General features: G+C 40.5%; 1 protein-coding gene across 2 annotated transcripts in view; it reads right to left on the reverse strand.

Moving 5' to 3' along the window:
- Positions 1–11091: 11091 nt before the first annotated feature.
- The window catches only part of CEP162 (centrosomal protein 162kDa), a 119947-nt gene continuing 107656 nt past the window's right edge, over positions 11092–23382 (reverse strand). For both annotated transcript variants that reach the window (XM_011953493.1, XM_011953492.1), the window contains exons 26-27: positions 13194–13328; positions 11092–12110 (exon numbers count right to left, since the gene is read on the reverse strand). In XM_011953493.1, coding sequence (XP_011808883.1) covers positions 11901–12110; positions 13194–13328 — 345 coding nt within the window. In that variant the 3' untranslated portion in view covers positions 11092–11900. The remainder of the gene's footprint in view (positions 12111–13193; positions 13329–23382) is intronic.

Raw genomic sequence — 23382 nt, forward strand, 5'->3', positions numbered from 1 at the left:
CCTCAGTTGAAAATGCAGAAATCACCGGTCTTCTGTGTCCTTCGCGCTGGGAGTTGGAGACTGGAGCTGTTCCTATTCAGCCATCTTGCTCCGCCCCCTGCCTGAGGATTCTCTGATTTTATATCTTTCCTGCTTTCTCCTGTGGGCATTTAGTGCTAAATTTCCCTCTGCACACTGCTTTAAATGTGTCACAGAAATTGTGTCCATTGTGTCTTTGATTGGTTTCAAAGAACATCTTTATTTCTGCCTTAATTTCATTATTTACCCAGTAGTCATTCAGGAGCAGTTGTTCAGTTTCCATGTAGTTGTTTGGTTTTGAGTGAATTTCTTAATTCTAAGTTCTAATTTCGTTGCACTGTGGTCTGAGAGACTGTTTATGATTTCCATTTTTTGCTTTCGCTGAGGAGTATTTTACTTCCAATTATGTGGTCAATTTTAGAATAAGTGCAATGTGGTGCCGAGAAGAATGCATATTCTGTTGATTTGGGGTGGAGAGTTCTATAGATGTCTATTAGGTCCTCTTGGTCCAGAGCTGAGTTCAACTCCCGAATATCCTTTTTAATTTTCTGTCTCCTTGATCTGTCTAATATTGACAGTGGGGTAAAGTCTCCCATTATTATTGTGTGGGAGTCTAAGTCTTTTTGTAGGTCTCTCAGAACTTGCTTTATGAATCTGGGTGCTCTTGTATTGGGTGCATATATATTTAGGATAGTTAGCTCTTCTTGTTGCATTGATCCCTTTACCATTATGTAATGCCCGTCTTTGTCTCTTTGGATCCTTGTTTGTTTAAAGTCTGTTTTATCAGAGACTAGGATTGCAACCCCTGCTTATTTTGCTTTCCATTTGCATGGTAAATCTTCCTCCATCCCTTTATTTTGAGCTATTGTGTGTCTCTGTATGTGAGATGGATCTCCTGAATACAGCACACTGATGGGTCTTGACTCTATCCAATTTGCCAGTCTGTGTCTTTTAATTGGGGCATTTAGAACATTTACATTTAAGGTTAATATTTTTATGTGTGAATTTGATCCTGTCATTATGATCCTAGCTGGTTATTTTGCCCATTAGTTAATGCAATTTCTTCATAGTGTCGATGGTCTTTACAAGTTGTTATGTTTCTGCAGTGGCTGGTACCACTTGTTTCTTTCCAAGTTCAGTGCTTCCTTCAGGAGCTCTAGTAAGGCAGGTCTGGTGGTGACAAAATTTCTCAGCATTTGCTTGTCTGTAAAGAATTTTATTTCTCTTTCACTTATGAAGCTTAGTTTGGCTGGTTATGAAATTCTAGGTTGAAAATTATTTAAGAATGTTGAATATTGGCCCCCAGCCTCTTCTCGCTTGTAGGGTTTCTGCCAAGAGATGTGTTAGTCTAATGGGCCTCCCTTTGTGGGTAAGCTGACCTTTCTCTCTGGCTGCCTTTAACATTTTTTCCTTCATTTCAACCTTGCTGAATCTGACAATTATGTGTCTTGGTGTTGCTCTTCTTGAGTAGTATCTTTGTGGTATTTCCTGAATTTGAATGTTGCCCTGTCTTGCTAGGTTGGGGAAGTGCTCCTGGATAATATCCCAAAGAGTGTTTTCCAACTTGGTTCCATTCTCCCCGTCACTTTCAGGTACACCAATCAAATGTACATTTGGTCTTTTCACATAGTCCCATATTTCTTGGAGACTTTGTTCATTCCTTTTTCTCTAATCTTGTTTTGAAACTTTATTTCATTAAGTTAATCTTCAGTCTCTTACATCCTTTCTTCCACTTGATCGATTTGGCTATTGATATTTTTGTATGCTTCATGAAGTTCTCATCGTGTGTTTTGCAGCTCCATCAGGTCATTTATGTTCTTCTCTAAACTGGTTATTCTAGTTAGCAACTCCTCTAACCTTTTTTCAAGGTTCTTAGCTTCCTTGTATTGGGTTAGAACGTGCTCCTTTAGCTTGGAGGAGTTTGTTATTACCCACCTTCTGAAGCCTACTTCTGTCAGTTTGTCAAACTCATTCTCCGTCCAGTTTTGTCCCTTTGCTGGAGAGGAGTTGCGATCCTTTGGAGACGAGGCATTCTGGTTTTTAGAATTTTCAGCCTTTTTGTGGTGATTTCTCTCCATCTTTATGGATTTATCTACCTTTGCTCTTTGATGTTGGTGACCTTCAGATGGGGTCTCTGCATGGACGTCCTTTTTGTTGATGTTGAAACCATTCCTTTCTGTTTGTTTGTTTTCCTTCTAACAGTCAGGCCTCTCTGCTGCAGGTCTGCTGGAGTTTGTTGGAGGTCCACTGCAGACCATGTTTTCCTGGGTATCATCAGCAGAAGCTGCAGAACAGCAAAGATTGCTGTCTGTTCCTTCCTCTGGAAGCTTCGTCCCAGGGGGGACCCACCAGATGCCAGCCAGAGCTCTCCTGTATGAGGTGTCTGTCGACTCCTGCTGGGACGTTTCTCCCAGTCAGGATAAACGGGGGTCAGGGATCCCCTTGAGGAGGCAGTGTGCCTGTTAGCAGAGTTTGAACACTGTGCTGGGAGATTAGCTGCTCTCTTCAGAGCTGTCAGGGAGGGACATTTAAGTCTGCTGAAGCTGCACCCATAACTGCCCCTTCTCCCAGGCACTCTGTCCTAGGCAGATGGGGGATTTATCTATAAGCCCCTGACTGGGCTACTGCCTTTTTTTCAGAGATACCCTGCTCAGAGAGGAGGAATCTAGAAAGGCAGTCTGGCCACAGTGGCCTTGCTGAGCTGCAGTGGGCTTCGCCCAGTTTGAACTTCTCAGCGGCTTTGTTTACACTGTGAGGGTAAAACCTCCTACTTAAGTCTCAGCAATGGTGGATGCCCCTTCACCTACCAAGCTTGAGCATCCCAGGTTGACCTCAGACTGCTGTGCTGGCAGTGAGAATTTCAAGCCAGTGGAACTTAGCCTGCTGGGCTCTGTGGGGTCGGTACCTGCCAAGCCAGACCACTTGGCTCCCTGGCTTCAACTGCCTTTCTAGGAGAGTGAACAGTTCTGTTTCATTGGTGTTCCAGGTACCACTGGAGTATGGGAAAAAAAAAAAAAAAAAACCTCCTGCAGCTAGCTCAGTGTCTGCCCAAATGGCTGCCCAGTTTTATGCTGGAAACCCAGGGCCCTGGTGGTATAGGGCACTGCAGGGAATCTCCTGGTCTGCTGGTCGTGAAGACCATGGAAAAAGCACACAGCATCTGGGCCGGAGTTCACTGTTCCTCATGTCACAGTCCTTCACAGCTTCCCTTGGGTAGGGGAGAGAGAATTCCTTGACCCTTTGTGCTTCCCAGGTGAGGCAAAGCCCCACTCTGCTTCAGCTTGCCCTCCGTGAGCTGCACCCACTGTCCAAGCAGTCCCAATGAGATGAACCAGGTACCTCAGTTGGAAATGCAGAGATCACCCACCTTCTGCACCGATCTTGCTGGGAGCTGCAGACCAGAGCTGTTCCTATTTGGCCATCTTGATGGGCTTTTCTAGATATAAAATCATGTCATCTGCAAACAAAAAGAGTTTGACTTCCTTTCTTCCTATTTAAATACACTTTATTTCTTTCTCTTGCCTGATTGCCCTGGCCAGAACTTCCAATACTATGTTGAATAGGAGTGGTGAGAGAGGGTATTCTTGTTGATATGGTTTGGGTGTGTCCCCACCCAAATCTCATCTTGAATTGTAGCTCCCACAATTCCCATTTGTTGTGTGAGGGACCTGGTGGGAGGTAATTGCATCACAAGGGTGATACTTTCCAGTGCTGTTGTTGTGATAGTAAGTCTCATGAGATCTGATGGTTTTATAAGGGGAAATTCCTTTTGCTTGACTCTCATTCTGTCTTGCCTGCTGCCATGTAAGACATGCCTTTCACCTTCTGCCATGATTGTGAGGCCTCCTCAGCCACATAGAATTGTGAATCTATTAAATTTCTTTTTCTTCATAAATTACCCAGTCTCATCAGCAGTGTGAGAACAGACTAATACACTTGTCTTATGCTGATTTTCAAGGGGAATGTTTCCAGCTTTTACTCATTCAGTATGATATTGACTTTGGCTTTGTATTTATGGCTCCTATTATTTTGAGGTATATTCCTTCAATACCTAGGTTTTTGAGTTTTTGACATGAAGCAATGTTAAATTTTATGGACGGACTTTTCTGCATCTATTGAAGTAATCACGTGATTTTTGTATTTCGTTTTCTTATGTGATGAATCACATTTATTGACTTGTGTATGTTGAACCAGGCTTGCATCCTGGGGATGTAGCCTACTTGATTGTGGTGGATAAGCGTTTTGATGTACTGCTGAATTTGGTTTGTCAGTATTTTGTTGAGAATTTTTGCATCGATGTTCATCAAGGATATTGGCTTGCAGTTTTCTTTCCTTTCTTTTTCTTTCTCTCTTTTTTGTTTTGTTTTTTTTTTTTCCATGAGACAGAGTCTTGCTCTGTTGCCCAGCCTGGAGTGTACTGGTGTGATCTCAGCGCTCACTGCAACCTCTGACACCTGGGTTCAAGTGATTCCCTTGTCTCAACTTCCCAAGTAGCTGGTATTACAGGAGAGCACCACCACACCCAGCTAATTTTTGTATTTTTAGTAGAGACAAAGTTTCACCATATTGGCCAGGTTGGTCTTGAACTCCTGAGCACAAGTGATCCATCCACCTTGGCCTCCCAAAGTACTGGGATTACAGGTGTGAGCCACCATGCCCAGCCTGAAGTTTCCTTTTTTAATTTTATATCTGCTGGGTTTTGGTATCAAGATGATACTGGCTTCATAGAATGAGTTAGGGAGGAGTCCCTCCTTTTTGATTTTTTTTCTGAATAGTTTCAGTCAGAATGGTACCATCTCTTCTTTGTACCTCTGGTAGAATTCATATGGTCCTGGGCTTTTTTTTGGTTGGTAAGCTATTTATTACTATCTCAATTTCAAAATGTGTTGTTCTATTCAAAGATTCAATTTCTTTTTGGTTCTTATGTTTGGGGGCTTATCTGTCTTCATTCTTTGAGGTTGTTGACCTTTGGATGTGTGTGTGTGTGTGTGTGTTGTTGTTGTTGTTCGTTTTTAAGTTTGGCCACTCTCCACCAGGGCTGCTGCAGTTTGCTGGGGGTCTGCTCCAGATCCTAGTCATCTTAGTTTTTCCAGTACCTGGAGGTATCACTAGTGAAGGCTGTGAAACAGCAAAGATGGCAGCCTACCCCTGCCTCTGGAAGCTTCCTTTCAGGGGAATACTGACCTGTTGTTGGGCTGAATGTACCTGTAGGAAGTGGTTGGAGAAGGCTGTTGGGAGCTCTCACCCAGTTAGGAGGAACGGGATCAGGGTCCTTCTTAAATAAGCAGTCTAGCTGCATTTGGTAGAGCAGTTGTGCTATGCCGGGGATCCCTTCATCCTCTCATCGATTTGGGCTCTCCAGTGCCTGCAGGCTAGACTGACTGAGACACCCAAACAGCAAAGGTGGCAGCCAGCCTCCTACACCTGGGCATTTCATTCATCCCAGAGAGAAATTACAACTCTGAAGGCCCCAGCTGGGAGGATCGGTCCAATAAGAAAAATGGATCTGGATCCTGTTTAAAGAAGCATTCTGGCCATGCCTCCACAAAACAGCCATGCTGTGCTGGGAAACCACCTCTGCCCTGGTTTGCTGGGACTCTCCAAAGCTTGTAGGCTGAACAACCCAGTTGTCCAAACACCAAAGGTGGCATCCCACCCCTCCCCCAGGGCACTCCATCCCAGGGAGAGATCAAAGCTCTTTCTAGAATACCTGCAGGTGAGGGTGGCTGGAGGCCCTGGCTGGGAGGTCCCGCCCCATGAAGAGGAACAGATCAGAGTCCTCCTTAAACAAGCAGTCTGACCACATTCTGGCAATGCAGTTGTGCTGCACGGGGGGGGAACGCTTCCTCAGACTGGACTCTCTAAAGCCTGCAGGCTGGAAGGGCTGAGTCGACCATACAGCTAATATAGCAGCCTGCCCCTTCCTTTGGGACCTCCACAGGCAGGCTCCACTCCGTTGCCAGTGACTGGTTGGAATTCCAAGGCAGTGGGTCTTACCTTGTGAGATGCTGTGGAAGTGGGCCTGCAGACTGACACTGCTCAGAACCCTGGATTCAGCCCTCTTCCTAGGGCTGGATTTTTACAGTTTCAGGTCTTAAATATATTTAAGTTTTTAATCCAATTTAATTTTTATATATGATGTGAGATAAGGATCCAATTTCATTCTTCTGCATGCGGATATCTAGTGTTCTTGATGCCACTTATTAAAGAGATTATTTTTCTCCATTGTGTGTTCTTGGTACCTTTATTGCAAATCAATTATTTGTAAAAGTGTGGGTTTACTTTTGGATACTGTATCCAGTCTCACTGGTCAATGTGTCTGCTGTTGTGATAATATTATGCTGTTTTGATTACTGTAGTTTTGTAGTATATTTTGATGTCAGGCAGTATGCCTTGAGCTTTGCTCTTTTTGCTTATAATTGTTTTAGTTACTGAGGTCTTTTTGTGGTTCCATACAACTTTTAGGACTTTTTTTCTATTTATGTGAAAAATGTTATTGTAATTTTAATAGGAATTTCATTGAATCTGCAGATTACACTGGGTAGTCTGGATACTTCAGTATTTTTCCAATTTATGAATATGGGATATCTTCCCTAATTTGTGTTTTTGTTCAATTTCTTTCACCTAAGTTTTTGTTGTTGTGCAATTATTCAACACTCTCACTTTAACAGTAGACGCCCTGTGAGAATGGAAGTTTGTAACTCAGCCAAGTGCAAGATGAGGTCTAGTGTTTATTTTCAGCAATTATAGCCTTGTGGCTCTAGGAGATGAGATTCTCTCTCAGGGCACAATAGAAGCTCTTAAATTACTTATGCATTGCCTGAGCCAGAAATTCAAATCTCTGAGCTCATCCTTTTAAAAATTACTTTGTCCAGCAACATTAGGGGTAAGCAACTGACATAATTATATTACGTAGTTTTCCACAAGTGTTTGAAAGTGTCATATACAGAATCACTAAATTACATGCCTCTTACAAGTGGTTGATCAGGAGTACTCAATCCAGATGTTTTGTATATCACAATAAGCAGTTCATTCCATTCATCCTATAGACTATCAGTGCTCCTTGTACTGTTGGAAATAGACTCCTTAGCATTTGAAGTCCAATCAGATTAGAAAGCAAACTCTAGAAACCCCAAAACCAATGAAAGAAACTCATCCTAAAAATTCTATTCCCCTAGAATAACTCCTGGTGCCACAAATCTGTATTAGGGTTCTTTAGAGATGTAGATAAAGATTTATCATGGGAGTTGGTTGACACATGATGGAGGGGCATAAGTCCCATGATATGCAACGTGCAAGCTGGAGAAATGAAAGCCAGTGGTGTAGTGCTGTTCAAGTCCAACAGCCTGAGAACCTGGGGGACACTGGTTTAAGTCTTGGAGTCTGAAGGCTAGAAAACGTACAGTTCTGATGTCCAAGATCAGAAGGGTGTCTTAGCTCTAGAGAGAGGGTGCAAATTTGTCTTTCCTCTGCCTTTTTGTTCTATATGGGCCCTCAACCATTTGGTTGGTGCCTGTCCACATTGTGTGAGGATGGATCTTCCTTACTCGGTCTACTGATTCAAATGCCAATCTCTTGAGCAACAACTTCACAGACATACCCAGAAATAATGTTTTACTAGCTCTCTGGATATCTCATAATCTAGGGGAGGTGACATCTAAAATTAACCATCACACTAGGAGAAGACAGATCACTTCTGGAGCTTCAATCTTTATAAAAACAGCCAGATGTATCCATCTTCTGTGTCCTCATCCTGGCCCCTAAGTGCAATGATTAAGGAATAGGATATGGCTCCTGGGTTTTTAGTTCTAATAACTTTTAGAGTACTTATGGATCTTTACATATAGAACCAAAGACTTGCCATGTATATAGCTTATTCCAAAATAGAATACAGAATCGTCATCAAAATAGGATATACCTTTTCTGAAAGTAATTATATGATGTGTGGGGAAAAGAAAGATCAGACTGTTACTGTGCCTATATAGAAAGCAGCAGACATAAGAGACTCCATTGTGTTCTGTATTTGATGTGCTGTTAATCTGTGACCCTACCCCCAACCCTGTCCTTGCAAGAGACATGTGCTGTGGTGACTCAGGGTTTAATGATTTTGGGGCTGTGCAGGATGTGCTTTTTTAAACAAGTACCTGAAGGCAGCATGCTTGTTAAAAGTCATCACCATTCTCTTAATCTCAAGTACCCAGGATACTGTGGAAGGTCGCAGGGACCTCTGCCTAGGAAGCTAGGTATTGTCCAAGGTTTCTCCCCACCTGATAGTATGGAATATGGCCTCGTGGGAAGGGAAAGACCTGATCGTCCTACAGCCTGACACCCGTGAAGGGTCTGTGCCGAGGATTAGTATAAGAGGAAAGAAAGCCCATTGGCAGTTGTGATAGAAAAAAGCATCTGTCTCCTGCCCGTCCCGGGGCAATGGAACATCTCAGTGTAAAACCCGATTGTATGTCCTATTTACTGAGATAGGAGAAAATTGCCTTAGGGCTGAAAGTGGGACTTGCTAGTGGCAATGCTGCTCTTTATGCACTAAAAAGGTTTATGGAGATGTTTGCATATGCATATCAAGGCACAGCACTTTTCCTTAAACTTATTCATGTCACAGAGATCTTTATTCATATGTCTTACTGCTGACCTTCTCCTTACTATGATCCTATTATCCTGCCACTTCCCTTTTTCCGAGATGGTACCGGTCCCCTGGGCCCACTTTTTTTTTCTCTGTACTTTGTCTCTGTGTCTCATTTCTTTTCTCAAGCCTCTCGGTCCACCTAACGAGAAACGCCCACAGGTGTGGAGGGGCAGGCCACCCCTTCATGATGTTCGCATGTCCCTGTGTTCCAGAACCAGGCACTGCTTGCATTTGGAATGAATGGCCCACAGACAGTCAAAAGGACAAAGGAAAGGATGGGTGCAGCTATACATTAATAGGCTCACAGATAAAAATACACAAAACACACTCAATAAAATTAATTACTTATAGCTTAAAATTTCTTTTACATAAAAAATAGCAAACTGTAATACTTTTACTACCTTCTAGGCATATGATTATGGAGCACTTGAAATATGGCTAGTCCAAACTGGCATGTGCTGTAACTGTAAAATGTATTTTAAAGATTTAGTATGACAAAATGCAAAAACTCAATTTTTATGTCAATACGGGTAATATTTAGGTAGATTATATACATTCGTTCCACTTGCTTTTTACCTTTTTAATTTTTAATTTTTTTTTTCACAGGCAGGGTCTTGCTCTGTTCCAGGCTGAAGTGCAGTGGTGCAATCATAGCTCACTGCAGCCTTGAATTCCTGGACTCAAGCAGTCCTCCTATCTCAGCCTCCTGAGTAGCTGGGACTAAAGGCACATGTCACCACACCTGGCTAATTAAGAAATATTTTTTAAGAGATGGGGCTTTCCTATACCATGGTGTGGTATCTTTCTATACCATGGTAGAATGAAATTAGAAATCAATACCAAAAGGAACTCTCAAAACTACACAAACATGGCCAGGCACGGTGGCTCATGCCTGTAATCCCAGCATTTTGGGAGGCCGAGGCGGGCAGATCACCTAAGGTCAGGAGTTCAAGACCAGCCTGGTCAACATGGTGAAACCCCATCTCTACTAAAAATACAAAAAATTAGCCAGGTGTGATGGCGTGCACCTGTAATCCCAGCTACTCGGAAGCTGAGACAGGAGAATCGCCTGAACCCAGGAGGCGGAGGTTGCAGTGAGCCGAGATTGCACCATAGCATTCTGGCCTGGGTGACAGAGCAAGACTGCGTCTCAAAAACAAACAAAAACTGCACAAGACATGAAAACTAAACAACTTGCTCCTGAATGACTCCTGGGTAAACAATGAAATTAAGGCAGAAATAAAAAAATTCTTTGAAATAAATGAAAATAGAGACATAACATACCAAAACCTTTTGGGATACAGCAAAAGTAATGTTAAGAGGAAAGTTTATAGAATAAATGCCTACATAAAAAGACAGAAAGATCTCAAATTAACAACCTAACATCGTACCTCAACCTCAAGGACCTAGATAAATAAATGGTGCTGGGAAAACTGATTTGCCATACGCAGAAGAAATAAACTAGACCCTTACCTCTCATCATATACAAAAATTAATGCAAGATGGATTAAAGACCTAAATGTAAGACTTAAAACTATTAAAATGTTAGAAGAAAACCTATGAAAAACTCTTCTGGATGTTGGCCTCACCAAAGAATTCACAATGAAGACCCTAAAAGCAAATGCAACAAAACCAAAAATAGATAAATGGAACTGAATTAAAATTAAAGGCTTCTGCACAGCAAAATAATCAACTAAATAAACAGACAACCTACATAATGGGGGAAAATATATGCAAATTATTTCCCTGAGCTAGGATTAATATTCACCATCTAGAAGGAACTAAAACAATAAGAAAAAACCCCAAACAATCCCATTACAAACTGGGCAAAGGACATGAACAGACATTTATCAAAAGAAATACAACTGACCAACTAACACGTGAAAAAATGGTCAACATCACTAACCATTACAGAAATACAAAAACCACTCTGAGATATCATCTTATACCAGTCACAATGGTTATTATTAAAAAGTTGTAAAACAACAGATGATGGTGTCAATGTGTAGAAAAGGGAACATGCGACAGTTTGCTGAGAATCCCAAGAACAGAAAACCAAACACTGCATGTTCTCACTCATAAGTGGGAACTGAAAAATGAGATCACTTGGACACAGGAAGGGGAACATCACACAATGGGGTCTGTTGAGGGGTGGGGGGAGAGGGGAGGGATAGCATTAGGAGATATACCTAATGTAAATGACAAGTTAATGCATGCAGCACACCAACATGGCACATGTATACATATGTAACAAACCTGCACGTTGTGCACATGTACCCTAGAACATAATAATAAAAAAAAGGAACATGAATACTCTTTTGGTGGGAATGTAAATTAATTCAGCCTCTATGGATAGCAGTATAGAGATTTCTCAAAGAAGTAAAAAATAGAACAATCTCATTACTGGGAATCTACCCAAAGGAACAGAAATCATATAAAAAAGATATCTGCACACATATGTTTATTGCATCAATATTTACAACAGCAAATTCATGGAACCAACTTAAGTATCTACCAACAATTGACTGGATAAAGAAAACGTGAGAGAGATTATATATAGAGATACATATAAATGGAGTATTATGCAACTATAAAAAAGAATGAAATCATGTCATTTGCAGCAACATGGATGGAGCTGGAGGCCATTATCCTACGTGAACTAAATCAGAAGTAAAAAATAAAATATTGCATATATTCTCACTTAAAAGTAGGAGCTAAACAACGGGTGCACACAGACATAAAGATGGAGATTAGACACTGGGAACTCCAATAGGGTAAAGAGTGTGTTGAAAAATTACCTATTGGGTACAGTGTTTAATATTTGGGTAATGGGTACACTAGAAGCCCAATTCCCACCATTATTCAATACACCCATGTTACAACAAGCACATATATCCCCTGGATCTAAAATAAAAATTAAAAACACCCCACATTATCAACAAAAATGTGGCAGAGTATGTTCAATTTTCTTTTCTTTCTAGCATACAAGTGAGACCTTCTCGGCTATAAAGGAACCTGTCCATAAATCACTTAAAATGTGACTGGTTAATGATTTTTAGTAAAATACACCATGATACGTTTTTTTTTCTTATTGGTTAAAGGCAATTTATTTTGAAATGTTGCTTTGGTTGTTTGCTTTCTGGAAACATATTGGAACACTTGTTTTTCATAAGCTGTCCTGGCAGTGGCACAATCCCATTCATTTTTTAGGCCTTTTAATAAGGTCATTATGAAATCTGAGTTTCTAGGAATAGTCCGGTGCATTCACTTCATCTGCAAAAGCAACTGGTACAACCACCCCTTGCCGGTGCAGCTCTCGGAGAACATCTAATATTGAGTCTAGTTCTATGCGGAACTTCTCCAGCTCACGATTTTTTAACTGTGCTAGTCTTTTCCATTTTTCAACTTCTTTGTTTTGCTCAGTTTCCACTGCTTGGTGTGTTTGCTGTATTATCTGCAAATACAAAAATGCCACATTGCTGTCATAGTTCATAGTGGTGGGTGAGGAACCTTTAACAATGTTAAAGTAGGCAAACCTGGGGTTTCTTTGGGGAACTCACGTAAACTATAATGCTCTGCATGGATGCAGCATTTTCAGTCTTCAAGGAGTATATATATCCCAACTGTGTTAGGGACTAAATGTTTGTGTCCCCCTCAAATTCATATGTTGAGGTCCTAACCCTTAATGTGGCTGTATGTGGAGTAAGGAAATAATGAATGTTGAGATCATAAGGGTAGGACTTGATTTGATAAGAATTAGTATTTTCACCACTAGAGACACTAAAGAGATTCTCAGCAGAAGAGACACACCAAGGAGATGTCTCGCCCCTCTTCCTCTCCTCTGCGCACGTGGCACTGAGGAAAGATCATGTTAGAATGAGAAAAAAGGTGGCTATCTGCAAGCTGGGAAGAGAGACCTCACCAGAAACCTAACTGACCAAAACCTCAATCTGGGACTTCTGGCCTACAGAACTGTGAGAAAATAAATTTCTCCTGTTTAACCACACAATTTATGATATTTTGTTACGTCAGCCAAAGCAGACTATATACTGTTCAAACAAGCAAAATTTCAGCACCAAGGCAAGTGCCTAAAAACACATCATGCCTTTAGATCTGCTATTTTTAATTTATCTGTTTGTAATTAAGTATAGTAATATTACTAGTGCTAGCTATATAATTTAAATAATCATATTAAAACAATTTATTTCTTATAAACATTTGCTGAAATGACTTGAATATGGAACACCATGCCTTGTTCCAGGGTAAGATGTGTAAGTTTTTAGGAACCCAACAATAATTAAGAACATGATACAAATTTTTGCTTTTTTTCCAGATATAAGGATACCAATCTTCAAGCACTTGAGATATAAAGTCTCATTTTTCTCGTAAAAGTTATACATTTATTAAATTTTTAACAAGATCAAAATACACTGGAAACACTTTAAGTGGTAATTTTTGTTAGGGATGACAAAACTATAGCAAAGTAAAGGCATTTAAAAGTAAGACCTATATAAATATGTAAAATGATTTACTTTACCTGTTGAAGTTCCTGTTCTCTTTGTGCATGTCTCATTTCCATCTGCTTAATTTTCTTTTCTAAGCCCACGAAATGTTTCATCTCTGGTGTATGGTTTTCTTTGGCTTCTCTCAATTCTTCTAAGAGTTTTGTAATCTAAAATTGACATATGAAGCAAATGAAAACCTATGATCACAAGAACTAATTATTTTTTAATAGGTAATCTTGAAAATCAGAGTATTTGTATCAAATTTCTCTACGTAAGTAAGAGGCATCTTGGATTGTTAGAGTAATTAATAGCTTTCATTCTCTATATCCAGAAAGTAAAGGCTCATCCTAGCTTGGAGCTGACCTCACATTCTAAGAGGTTCTAGATGAATGGACCATTTTCTACCTCCCAAGTATGGCAGTCTGGTAAAGGGGCTGAAAATGAAGTTGGCACTTTCTTTAATGCATTAAGTTTCACTACAAGGTATTTGTTAGTAAGGTGGTTACTTTCAGAATTTAAAAAAGTATATTTAAAGCACTCAACACAGTATAGTGCCCCATGCACAGAAAGAGTTCAATGAAAATGTATTTTTCTTCTGTTAACTCCCTATAATTCTATTTGTAATTCTCTATGGCCCTTATCACTTTATAATTTGTAGTAGTTGGTTCCACAAATAAATGTACACATATAAAAACAGATAATGAAGTACTGAGCCCTTTCTGTGTTGGCTGCTGTCTTAGGACCTGGGGATTCAGAGATTAAAGACACAGACCCCACCCTCATAGAGTGTAATGCAGTGCCTTCATATTGAGCTTGGGAAAACAATTAATTGTATCTTCTTTATTCCATATAATCATGAACAGAAATTCCAACAAGAATCAGATTTTGCTAATTGTTTACATCAAATGGCAACAAAAACCAAATGAAAATGGATAGAATTAACAATCACTCTTGTTTTCTATGAAAACACCCATTACCTAATAACAATAACACCAAAAAATCCCAGTATCTTACCTACATTAGTTGAAAAACATGCAAAGATACAAGCAAATTAAATCAGAGGCAATCTATTTTAAATGTGGAGTATCCCTGATGGTATCATCACTGAACAAAGAACTATGCAGACTATCCTTGGGATGATTTGCAGAGAGCTCAGGGAGAGGCGTCACAGAACATGCTGTGCTGATGAGTGTTGGTTGGGCATAAAAACTGTATGTGTGAAAATAGTGATTACTAAAATGATTGTTAAAAGAACTAATGATGACTAACCTAAGAAAGCTGATAAAGGCACAGTCATACACAGAATTGTCAAATATTACTTCAATTCCTGTAACCTTTTTAATGGTTGAAAAATGATTTTGAGTAACATTTCCAGCTGTTACTATCTTGTGATATACCTGTTCCTGGTACACCAGTTAGGAAGCTCTGGTTTTCTGAACGAAGCAGTTAAGTGAATGAGAACTCTAACATGGTGTGCTATGATCCAGAGATGGCCAATGAGTAGTGAGATAAGTGAGAACACCTAACTTGAAGAGAAGATGGGCCACAGAGAATTCCTAAGGCAGCTGTGCTTGAATTGAGTCTTAAAGAGTAAGTAGTAGTCAGTCATTACATTATGATGTGCTAGGCATTAGGCTAAGCACTTTACAGATGTTGTCTCATTTTTTATTAAACCTTATATATGTTTACTGTCTGACTCCTCACATAAAATGTAAACTTCATAAGAGCAAAGATTTTTGTCTTTGTTCTCCTCACTATTCCTAGCACCTAGAGCTGCCCATGGCAGAGAGGTAGATGTTTAACAATTATTCATGAATTAATTAGTGCATTCACCTTTCGATGATTAAACATTCATTGATAAATCATATCAACTTAGAAATCTGGTTTTAGACAAATAGAGAAAATTTCCTTTTAATTGCACGTACCTAAAAGAACCTTTAAGAATATAATGAAAACTGAATATGTTTATATATTTAAAAAATCCTTTTATTTTAATGAATTATCCTATAGAGATAACTGAATACTTAATAAACACATATGAAAAAAACACTTCCTGCTATGTACATATTATTAAAAAAACTGGAAACAACCTGCATACCAACAATAAGGGATTTGTGAAATAAAGTAGTAATGATTAATAAGAGCCTGAGATCTAGAGTCACAGGCAACAGGTTCTAATGGTGGCACTTCTATATGGTGGTTGGTAAGCCTGGACAAGCTTTTTCACTTTCCTTAGCATCAGTATCTTCATCTAAAATAGGAATAGTAGTAGCAACTACTCTTTTGGTTGTGATGAGAATCAAATAAAATAAGGCATATAAAACACTTTGTACAGTTCCTAGTACACATTAAACTTAAAAAAAATTATACTTTGTTCTGGAGTACATGTGCATAATGTGCAGGTTTGTTACATAGGTATACATGTGCCATGATGGTTTGCTGCACCCATCAACTTGTCACCTACATTAGGTATTTCTCCTAATGCTATCCCTCCCCTAACCCCCAACCTCTCAACAGGCCCTTGCGTGTGATGTTCCCCTCCCTACATCCATGTGTTCTCATTGTTCAACTCCCACTCATGAGTGAGAACATGCTGTGTTTGGTTTTCTGTTCTTGCCTTAGTTTGCTGAGAATGATGGTTTCCAGCTTCATATGTGTCCCTGCAAAGGACATGAACTCATTCTTTTTTATGACTACATAGTATTCCATGGTGTATATGTGCCACATTTTCTTTATCCAGTCTATCACTGATGGGCATTTGGGTTGGTTCCAAGTCTTTCCTATTGTGAACAGTGCCACAATAAACATATGTGTGCATGTGTCTTAAGAGAAGCATGATTTATAATCCTGTGGGTATATAGCCAGTAATGGGATTGCTGGGTCAAATGGTATTTCTAGTTCTAGATCCTTGAGGAATTGCCACATTGTCTCCCACAATAGTTGAACTAATTTACACTCCCACCAACAGTGTGAAAGCATTCCTATTTCTCTACATCGTCTCCAGCATCTGTTTTTCTTGACTTTTTAATGATCACCATTCTAACTGGCCTGAGATGGTATCTCATTGTGGTTTTGATTTGCATTTCTCTAATGACCAGTGATGAGCTTCTTTTCATATGTTTGTTGACTGCACAAATGTCTTCTTTTGAAAAGTGTCTGTTCATATCCTTTGCCCAGTTTTTGATGGGATTGTTTCTCTTCTTGTAAATTTGTTTAAGTTCTTTGTAGATTCTAGATATTAGCCCTTTGTCAGATGGATAGATTGCAAAAATTTTCTACCATTCTGTAGGGTGCCTGTTCACTCTGATTACAGTTTCTTTTTCTGTGCAGAAGCTGTTTAGTTTAAAGATCCCATTTATCAGTTTTGGCTTTTGTTGCCACTGCTTTTGGTTTTTTTAGTCATGAAGTCTTTGCCCATATTGATTTTGGACTGAGATGATGGGGTTTTCTAAATATATAATTGTGTCATCTGCAAACAGACACACTTTGACTTCCTCTCTTCCTATTTGAATATCCTTTATTTATTTATTTTTTCCTTGCCTGATTGTTCTGGCCAGAACTTCCAATACTATGTTGAACAGGAGTGGTGAGAGAAGGCATCCTTGTCCTGTGCCAGTTTTCAAAGGGAATGCCTCCAGTTTTTGCCCATTCAATATGATATTGGCTGTGGGTTTGTCATAAATAGTTATTATTTTGCAATATGTTCCATCAATACCTAGTTTGATGAGAGTTTTTAGCATGAAGGGCTGTTGAATTTTGTCAAAGGCCTTTTCTGCCATCTGTTGAGATAATCATGTGATTTTTGTCCTTGCTTCTGTTTATGTGATGGATTATGTTTACTGGTTTGCGTATAGTGAATCACACTTGCATCCCAGGGATGAAGCTGACTTGATCATGGTGGATAAGCTTTTTGATGTGCTTCTGGATTCGGATTGCCAGTATTTTATTGAAGATTTTTGCATTGATGTTCATCAGGGATATTGGCCTGAAATTTTCTTTTTTTGTTGTTTCTGCCAGGTTTTGGTATCAGGATGATGCTGGCCTCATAAAATGAGTTAGGGAGGAGTCCCTCTTTTTCCATTGTATGGAATAGTTTCAGAAGGATTGGTACCAGTTCCTCTTTGTACCTCTGGTAGAATTCGGCTGTGCATCCATCGAGTCCTGGACTTGTTTTGGTTTGTAGGCTATTACTTCCTTAATTTCAGAACTTGTTATTGGCCTATTCAGGGATTCGACTTTTTCCTGGTTTAGACTTGGGAGGGTGTTACGTGTCCAGGAATTTTTCCACTTCTTCTAGATTTTCTAGTTTACTGGCATAGAGGTGTTTATAGTGTTCTCTGATGGTAGTTTGTATTTCTGTGGGATCAGTGGTGATATCCCCTTTATCATTTTTTCTTGTGTCTTTTATTCTTCTCTCTTTTCTTCTTTATTAATTTGTGCTAGCAATCATATCTATTTTGCTGATCTTTTCAAAAAGTCAGCTCCTGGATTCACTGATTGTTTTGAAAGGTTTCTTGTGTCTCTATCTCCTTTAGTTCTGCTCTGATCTTAGTTATTTCTTGTCTTCTGCTAGCTTTTGAATTTGTTTGTTCTTATCTCTCTAGTTCTATTTTGTGATGTTAGGGTGTTGATTTTAGATCTTTCCTGCTTTCTCTCATGGGCATTTAGTGCTATAAATTTCCCTCTAAACACTGCTTTAGCTGTGTCCCAGAGATTCTGGTACGTCATGTCTTTGTTCTCATTGGTTTCAAATAACTTATTTAATTCTGCCTTAATTTCATTATTTACCCAATAGTCCTTCAGGAGCAGGTTGTTCAGTTTCCATGTAGTTTGTGGTTTTGAGTGAGTTTCTTAATCCTGAGTTCCAATTTGAATGCACTGTGGTCTGAGAGACTGTTATGATTTCCATTCTTTTGCATTTGCTGAGGAATGTTTTACTTCCAATTATGTGGTCAATTTTAGAATAAGTGTGATGTGGTGCTGAGAAAAATTCTGTTGATTTGGGGTGGAGAGTTCTGTAGATGTCTACTAGGTCTGCTTGGTGCAGAGCTGAGTTCAAGTCCTGAATATCCTTGTCAACTTTCTGTCTCACTGATCTGTGTAATGTTGACAGTGGAGTGTTGAAGTCTCCCATTATTATTGTATGGGAGTCTAAGTCTCTTTGTAGGTCTCTAAGGACTTGGTCTATGAATCTGGGTGCTCCTGTATTGAGTACATATATATTTAGGTTAGCTCTTCTTGTTGAATTGATCCCTTTACCATTATGTAATGGCCTTGTCTCTTTTGATCTTTGTTGGTTTAAAGTCTGTTTTATCAGACTAGGATTGTAACCCCTGCTTTTTTTTTCATTTTCCATTAGCTTGGTAGATCTTCTGCCATCCCTTTATTTTGAGCCTATGTGTGTCTCTGTACCTGAGATGGGTCTCCTGAATACAGCAAACTGATGGGTCTTGACACTTTATCCAATTTGCCAGTCTGTATCTTTTAATTGGAGCATTTAGCCTATTACATTTAAGGTTAATATTGTTATGTGTGAATTTGACCCTGTCATTGTGATGTTAGCTGGTTATTTTGCTCGTTCGTTGGAGCAGTTTCTTCCTGGCATTGATGGTCTTTACAATTTGGCGTGTTTTTGCAGTGGCTGGCATCAGTTGATCCTTTCCATGTTTAGTGCTTCCTTCAGGAGCTCTTGTAAGGCAGGCCTGGTGGTGAAAAAATCTCTCAGCATTTGCTTGTCTGTAAAGGATTTTATTTCTCCTTCACTTATGAAGCTTAATTCGGCTGGATATGAAATTCTGGGTTGAAATTCTTTTCTTTAAGAATGTTGACTATTGGCCCCCAGTCTCTTCTGGCTTGTAGAGTTTCTGCCAAGAGATCTGCTGTTAGTCTGATGGGCTTCCCTTTGTGGGTAAGCCGACCTTTCTCTCTGGTTGCCCTTAACATTCTTTTCTTCATTTCAACTTTGGATAATCTGACAATTATACGTCTTGCAGCCGTTCTTCTCGAGGAGTATCTTTGTGGCGTTCTCTGTATTTCCTGAATTTGAATGTTGGTGTGCCTTGCTAGGTTGGGGAAGTTCTCCTGGATAATATCCTGAAGACTGTTTCCCAACTTGGTTCCGTTCTCCCCTTCAGTTTCAGGTACACCATTCAGACGTAGATTTGGTCTTTTCACATAGTCCCATATTTCTTGGCGACTTTGTTCATTTCTTTTTCCTTTTTTTCCTCTAAACTTCTCTTCTCACTTCATTTCACTCATTTGATCTTCAATCACTGATACCCTTTCTTCCACTTGATCGAATTGGCTACTGAAGCTTGTGCATGCGTCATGTAGTTCTCATGCCTTCGTTTTCAGCTCCATCAGGTCATCTAAGGTCTTCTCTGTGCTGTTTATTTTAGCCATTCGTCTACTCTATTTTCAAGGTTTTTAGCTTCTTTGCGATGGGTTCGAACATCCTCCTTTAGCTTGGAGAAGTTTGTTATTACTTATCTTCTGAGGCCTACTTCTGTCAACTCATCAAAGTTACTCTCCGTCCAGCTTTGTTCCATTGCTGGTGAGGAGCTGCATTCCTTTGGAGAATAGGTGCTCTGATTTTTGGAATTTTCAGCTTTTCTGCTCTGTTTTCTCCCCATCTTTGTGTTTTTATCTACCTTTGGTCTTTGATGATGATGACCTAGAGATGGGGTTTTGGTGTGTATGTCCTTTATGTTTGTTAGTTTTCCTTCTAACAGTCAGGACCCTCGGCTGCAGGTCTGCTGGAGTTTGCTGGAGGTCCACTCCAGACCCCGTTTGCCTGGGTATCACCAGCGGAGGCTGCAGAACAGCAAATGTTGTTGCCTGATTCTTCCTGTGGAAGTTTCATTTCAGAGGGGCACCCAGCTGTTTGAGGTGTCAGTCGGACCCTACTGGGGGTGTCTCCCAGTTAGGCTACTCGAGGGTTGGGGACCCACTTGAGGAGTCAGTCTGTCCATTCTCAAATCTCAAACTCCGTGCTGGGAGAACCACTACTCTCTTCAAACCTGTCAGACAGGGACACTTATGTGTGCAGAAGTTTCTGCTGCCTTTTGTTTAGCTATGCCCTGCCCTTAGAGGTGGAGTCTACAGAGGCAGGCAGGCCTCCTTGAGCTGTGGTGGGCTTCACCCAGTTTAAGCTTCCTGGCAGCTTTGTTTACCTACTCAAGCCTCAGCAATGGCAGATGCCTCTCCCACAGCCTTGCTGCCGCCTTGCAGTTCGATCTCAGACTGATGTGCTAGCAGTGAGCAAGGCTCTGTGGGCGTGGGACCTTCTGAGCCAGGCGTGGGATATAATGTCCTGGTGTGCTGTTTGCTAAGACCGTTGGAAAAGCACAGTGGTAGGGTGGGAGTGTCTTGATTCTCCAGGTACCATCTGTCACAGCTTCCCTTGGCTAGGAAAGGGAATTCCCCGGCCCCTTGTGCTTCCTGGGTGAGGTGATGCCCTGCCCTGCTTCAGCTCACACTCCTTGGGCTGCAGCCACTGTCCACCAAGCCCCAGTGAGATGAACCCAGTACCTCAGTTGGAAATTCAGAAATCACCCGTCTTCTGCATCGCTCACACTGGGAGCTGTAGACTGCAGCAAAAGTTCCTATTCAGCCATCTTGCATTTCAGATGGGGGTTTTTTCTATAAGACCCTGACTGGGGCTGCTGCCTTTCTTTAAGAGCTGACCTGCCCAGAGAGGAGGAATCTAGAGAGGCATTCTGGCTACAGCGGCTTTGCCAAGCTGCAGTGGGCTCTGCCCAGTTCGAACTTCCTGTAGGCTTTGTTTATGCTGTGAGGGGAAAACCGCTTACTCAAGCCTCAGTAATGGTGGACACCATTCCCCCCACCAAGCTTGAGTGTCCCAGGTCACTTCAGACAGTTACGCTGGCAGTGAGAATTTCAAGCCAGTGGATCTTAGCTTGCTGGGCTCTGTGGGGGTGGGATCTGCTGAGCTAGTCCACGTGGCTTCCTGGCTTCAATCCCCTTTCCAGGAGAGTGTCTTGCTGGCATTCCAGGTGCCACTGTGGTATGAAAAAAAAAAAAAAATCCTGCAGCTAGCTTAGTGTCTGCCCAAATGGCCTCCCAGTTTTGTGCTTGAAACCCAGGGCCTTGGTGGCATAGGCATGCAGGTGAATCTTCTGGTGTGTGGGTTGCGAAGACCGTGGGAAAAGTGTAGTATCTGGGCTGGAGTGCACCATTCCTCATGGCACAGTGCCTCACGGCTTCCCTTGGCTAGGGGAGGGAGTTCCCTGACCCCTTGCACTTGTCAGGTGAGGCAATGCCCCACCCTGCCTTGGTTCGCCCTCTGTGGTTTGCACCCACTGTCTAACCAGTCCCAATGAGATGAGCCATGTACCTCAGTAGCAAATGTAGAAATCACCTGCCTTCTGTGTTGATCTCACTGAGAGCTGTAGAACAGAGCTGTTCCTATTTGACCATCTTGCCAGCCTCCCCCCACAGATTAAACTTTTGATAAATAATTATTACTACTATAATAATGCCTCTATTTTGAAATGGTATAACAGAGGTGCCAATAAAGATAATATACTGTCATGAAAAGATTGTAAGCACACATACACACACACACTGTTACATTAAAAATGCTTTGAAAATCATATGCATGCATACATATACATGAACAAACATGTATTTGCATGTGTACACACATGAGAACCATATCCACAATATTTGTATTTCTCTATATTTATGAACAGAAAAAAATCTGGAAGGATATAGAGCAAAATATAACTAGGTAGTGGGATTATAGTGATTTTATACATTCTAATTGCTAATACTAATTATCATGTATTAATAGTATAAAAACACATTGTATATTGAATCCATGCTCAACTAAGGACAGAAATAGCACCAATAAAAAGCATAAAAGCATATATTCTTTAATGAATAAAACTCTGTTATCTTATTCATCGTTTATTACTTTGCTAAAGTAAAAAAGAGTGATTCACCCAGATGATGTCACTTAAAGGTGAGTGAAGATGCTTTCCTACTAGAGAAGACAGATATCACTGACTGCTGGCAGGAGGTGGCTCAGGTGCTAGAGTTCAAACAATCTGTGCATAGCCCAGAGACTGCTTCTCAGAGAAGACATTTGTCTTTGTTCTCTTACTTGTTGGTGAGTAGATAATCTTACAAACTACACATTTCAATTTACACTGAACCACAAAATTACTACTATTTTTATTACTTTAAACGAGCCTGGGCCGGTCGTGGTGGCTCATGCCTATAATCCTAGCACTTTGGGAGGCCGAGGTGGGTGGATCACTTGAGGTCAGGGGTAGTGGGATGACCAGACTGGCTGACATGGTGAAACAACTCCATCTCTACTAAAAATATAAAAATTAGCCGGGTATGGTGGCACAACCCTGTAATCCCACCTACTCGGGAGGCTGAGACATAAGAATCACTTGAACACTTGAACACTTGATCACTTGAAAAAGGAAGGCGGAAGTTGCAGTGAGATGAGACTGTGCCACTGCACTCCAGCTTGGGCGACAACAGTAAGACTCTCAAAAGAAAAAAAAATGAGCCTGGTACACTGTGTCTGTGTACTTTTCAATCATGTCATTTGCCTTCATGCTTTGTAACTATTGGCATAAGTTTTCCTGGTCACTTTGCTAGAGGAACTGTGAGTGCTTACTTAATCTAGAGGGCTTAGATTCTAATTAGGCTAGCACTGAAGGAGACACTGGGCACTGTGTCTTAAGCAGCCATTCCTGCCTTCTTTGCTGACAAGGCCTTGATATTATTCAGGTGTTCATGTGATGCTGAGGTAAATTCTGATCAGTTTTACTGTCAGTTTACTGGATAACTACTGGACAAAAACAACTGATTAGTTATAGCTGTCCAGTTTTTCTTGGCAGTGATTGGTTTAGAGGTGGGCACATGTCTTAGTCTGTTTTCTGCTGGTATAACCAAATACCACAGACATTTATTTGGCTCACAGTTCTGGCATCTGGACAGTCCAAATGCATGCTACTGGCATCTGGGAAGGGCCTTTTGCTGTGTTAACCCACGATGGAAGGGCAGGCAGGTGATGAGACAAGAGGGAATGAGAAACACTGAACTTATTCTTTTTTATTTTTTATTTTTTTATTTTTTATTATACTTTTTTAAATTTATTTTTTATTATACTTTAAGTTCTAGGGTACATGTGCATAACGTGCAGGTTTGTTACATATGTATACTTGTGCCATGTTGGTG

The sequence above is a fragment of the Colobus angolensis genome, unplaced genomic scaffold (genome assembly GCF_000951035.1).
Source record: "Colobus angolensis palliatus isolate OR3802 unplaced genomic scaffold, Cang.pa_1.0 Scaffold362, whole genome shotgun sequence".
Lineage (NCBI taxonomy): Eukaryota > Metazoa > Chordata > Mammalia > Primates > Cercopithecidae > Colobus > Colobus angolensis.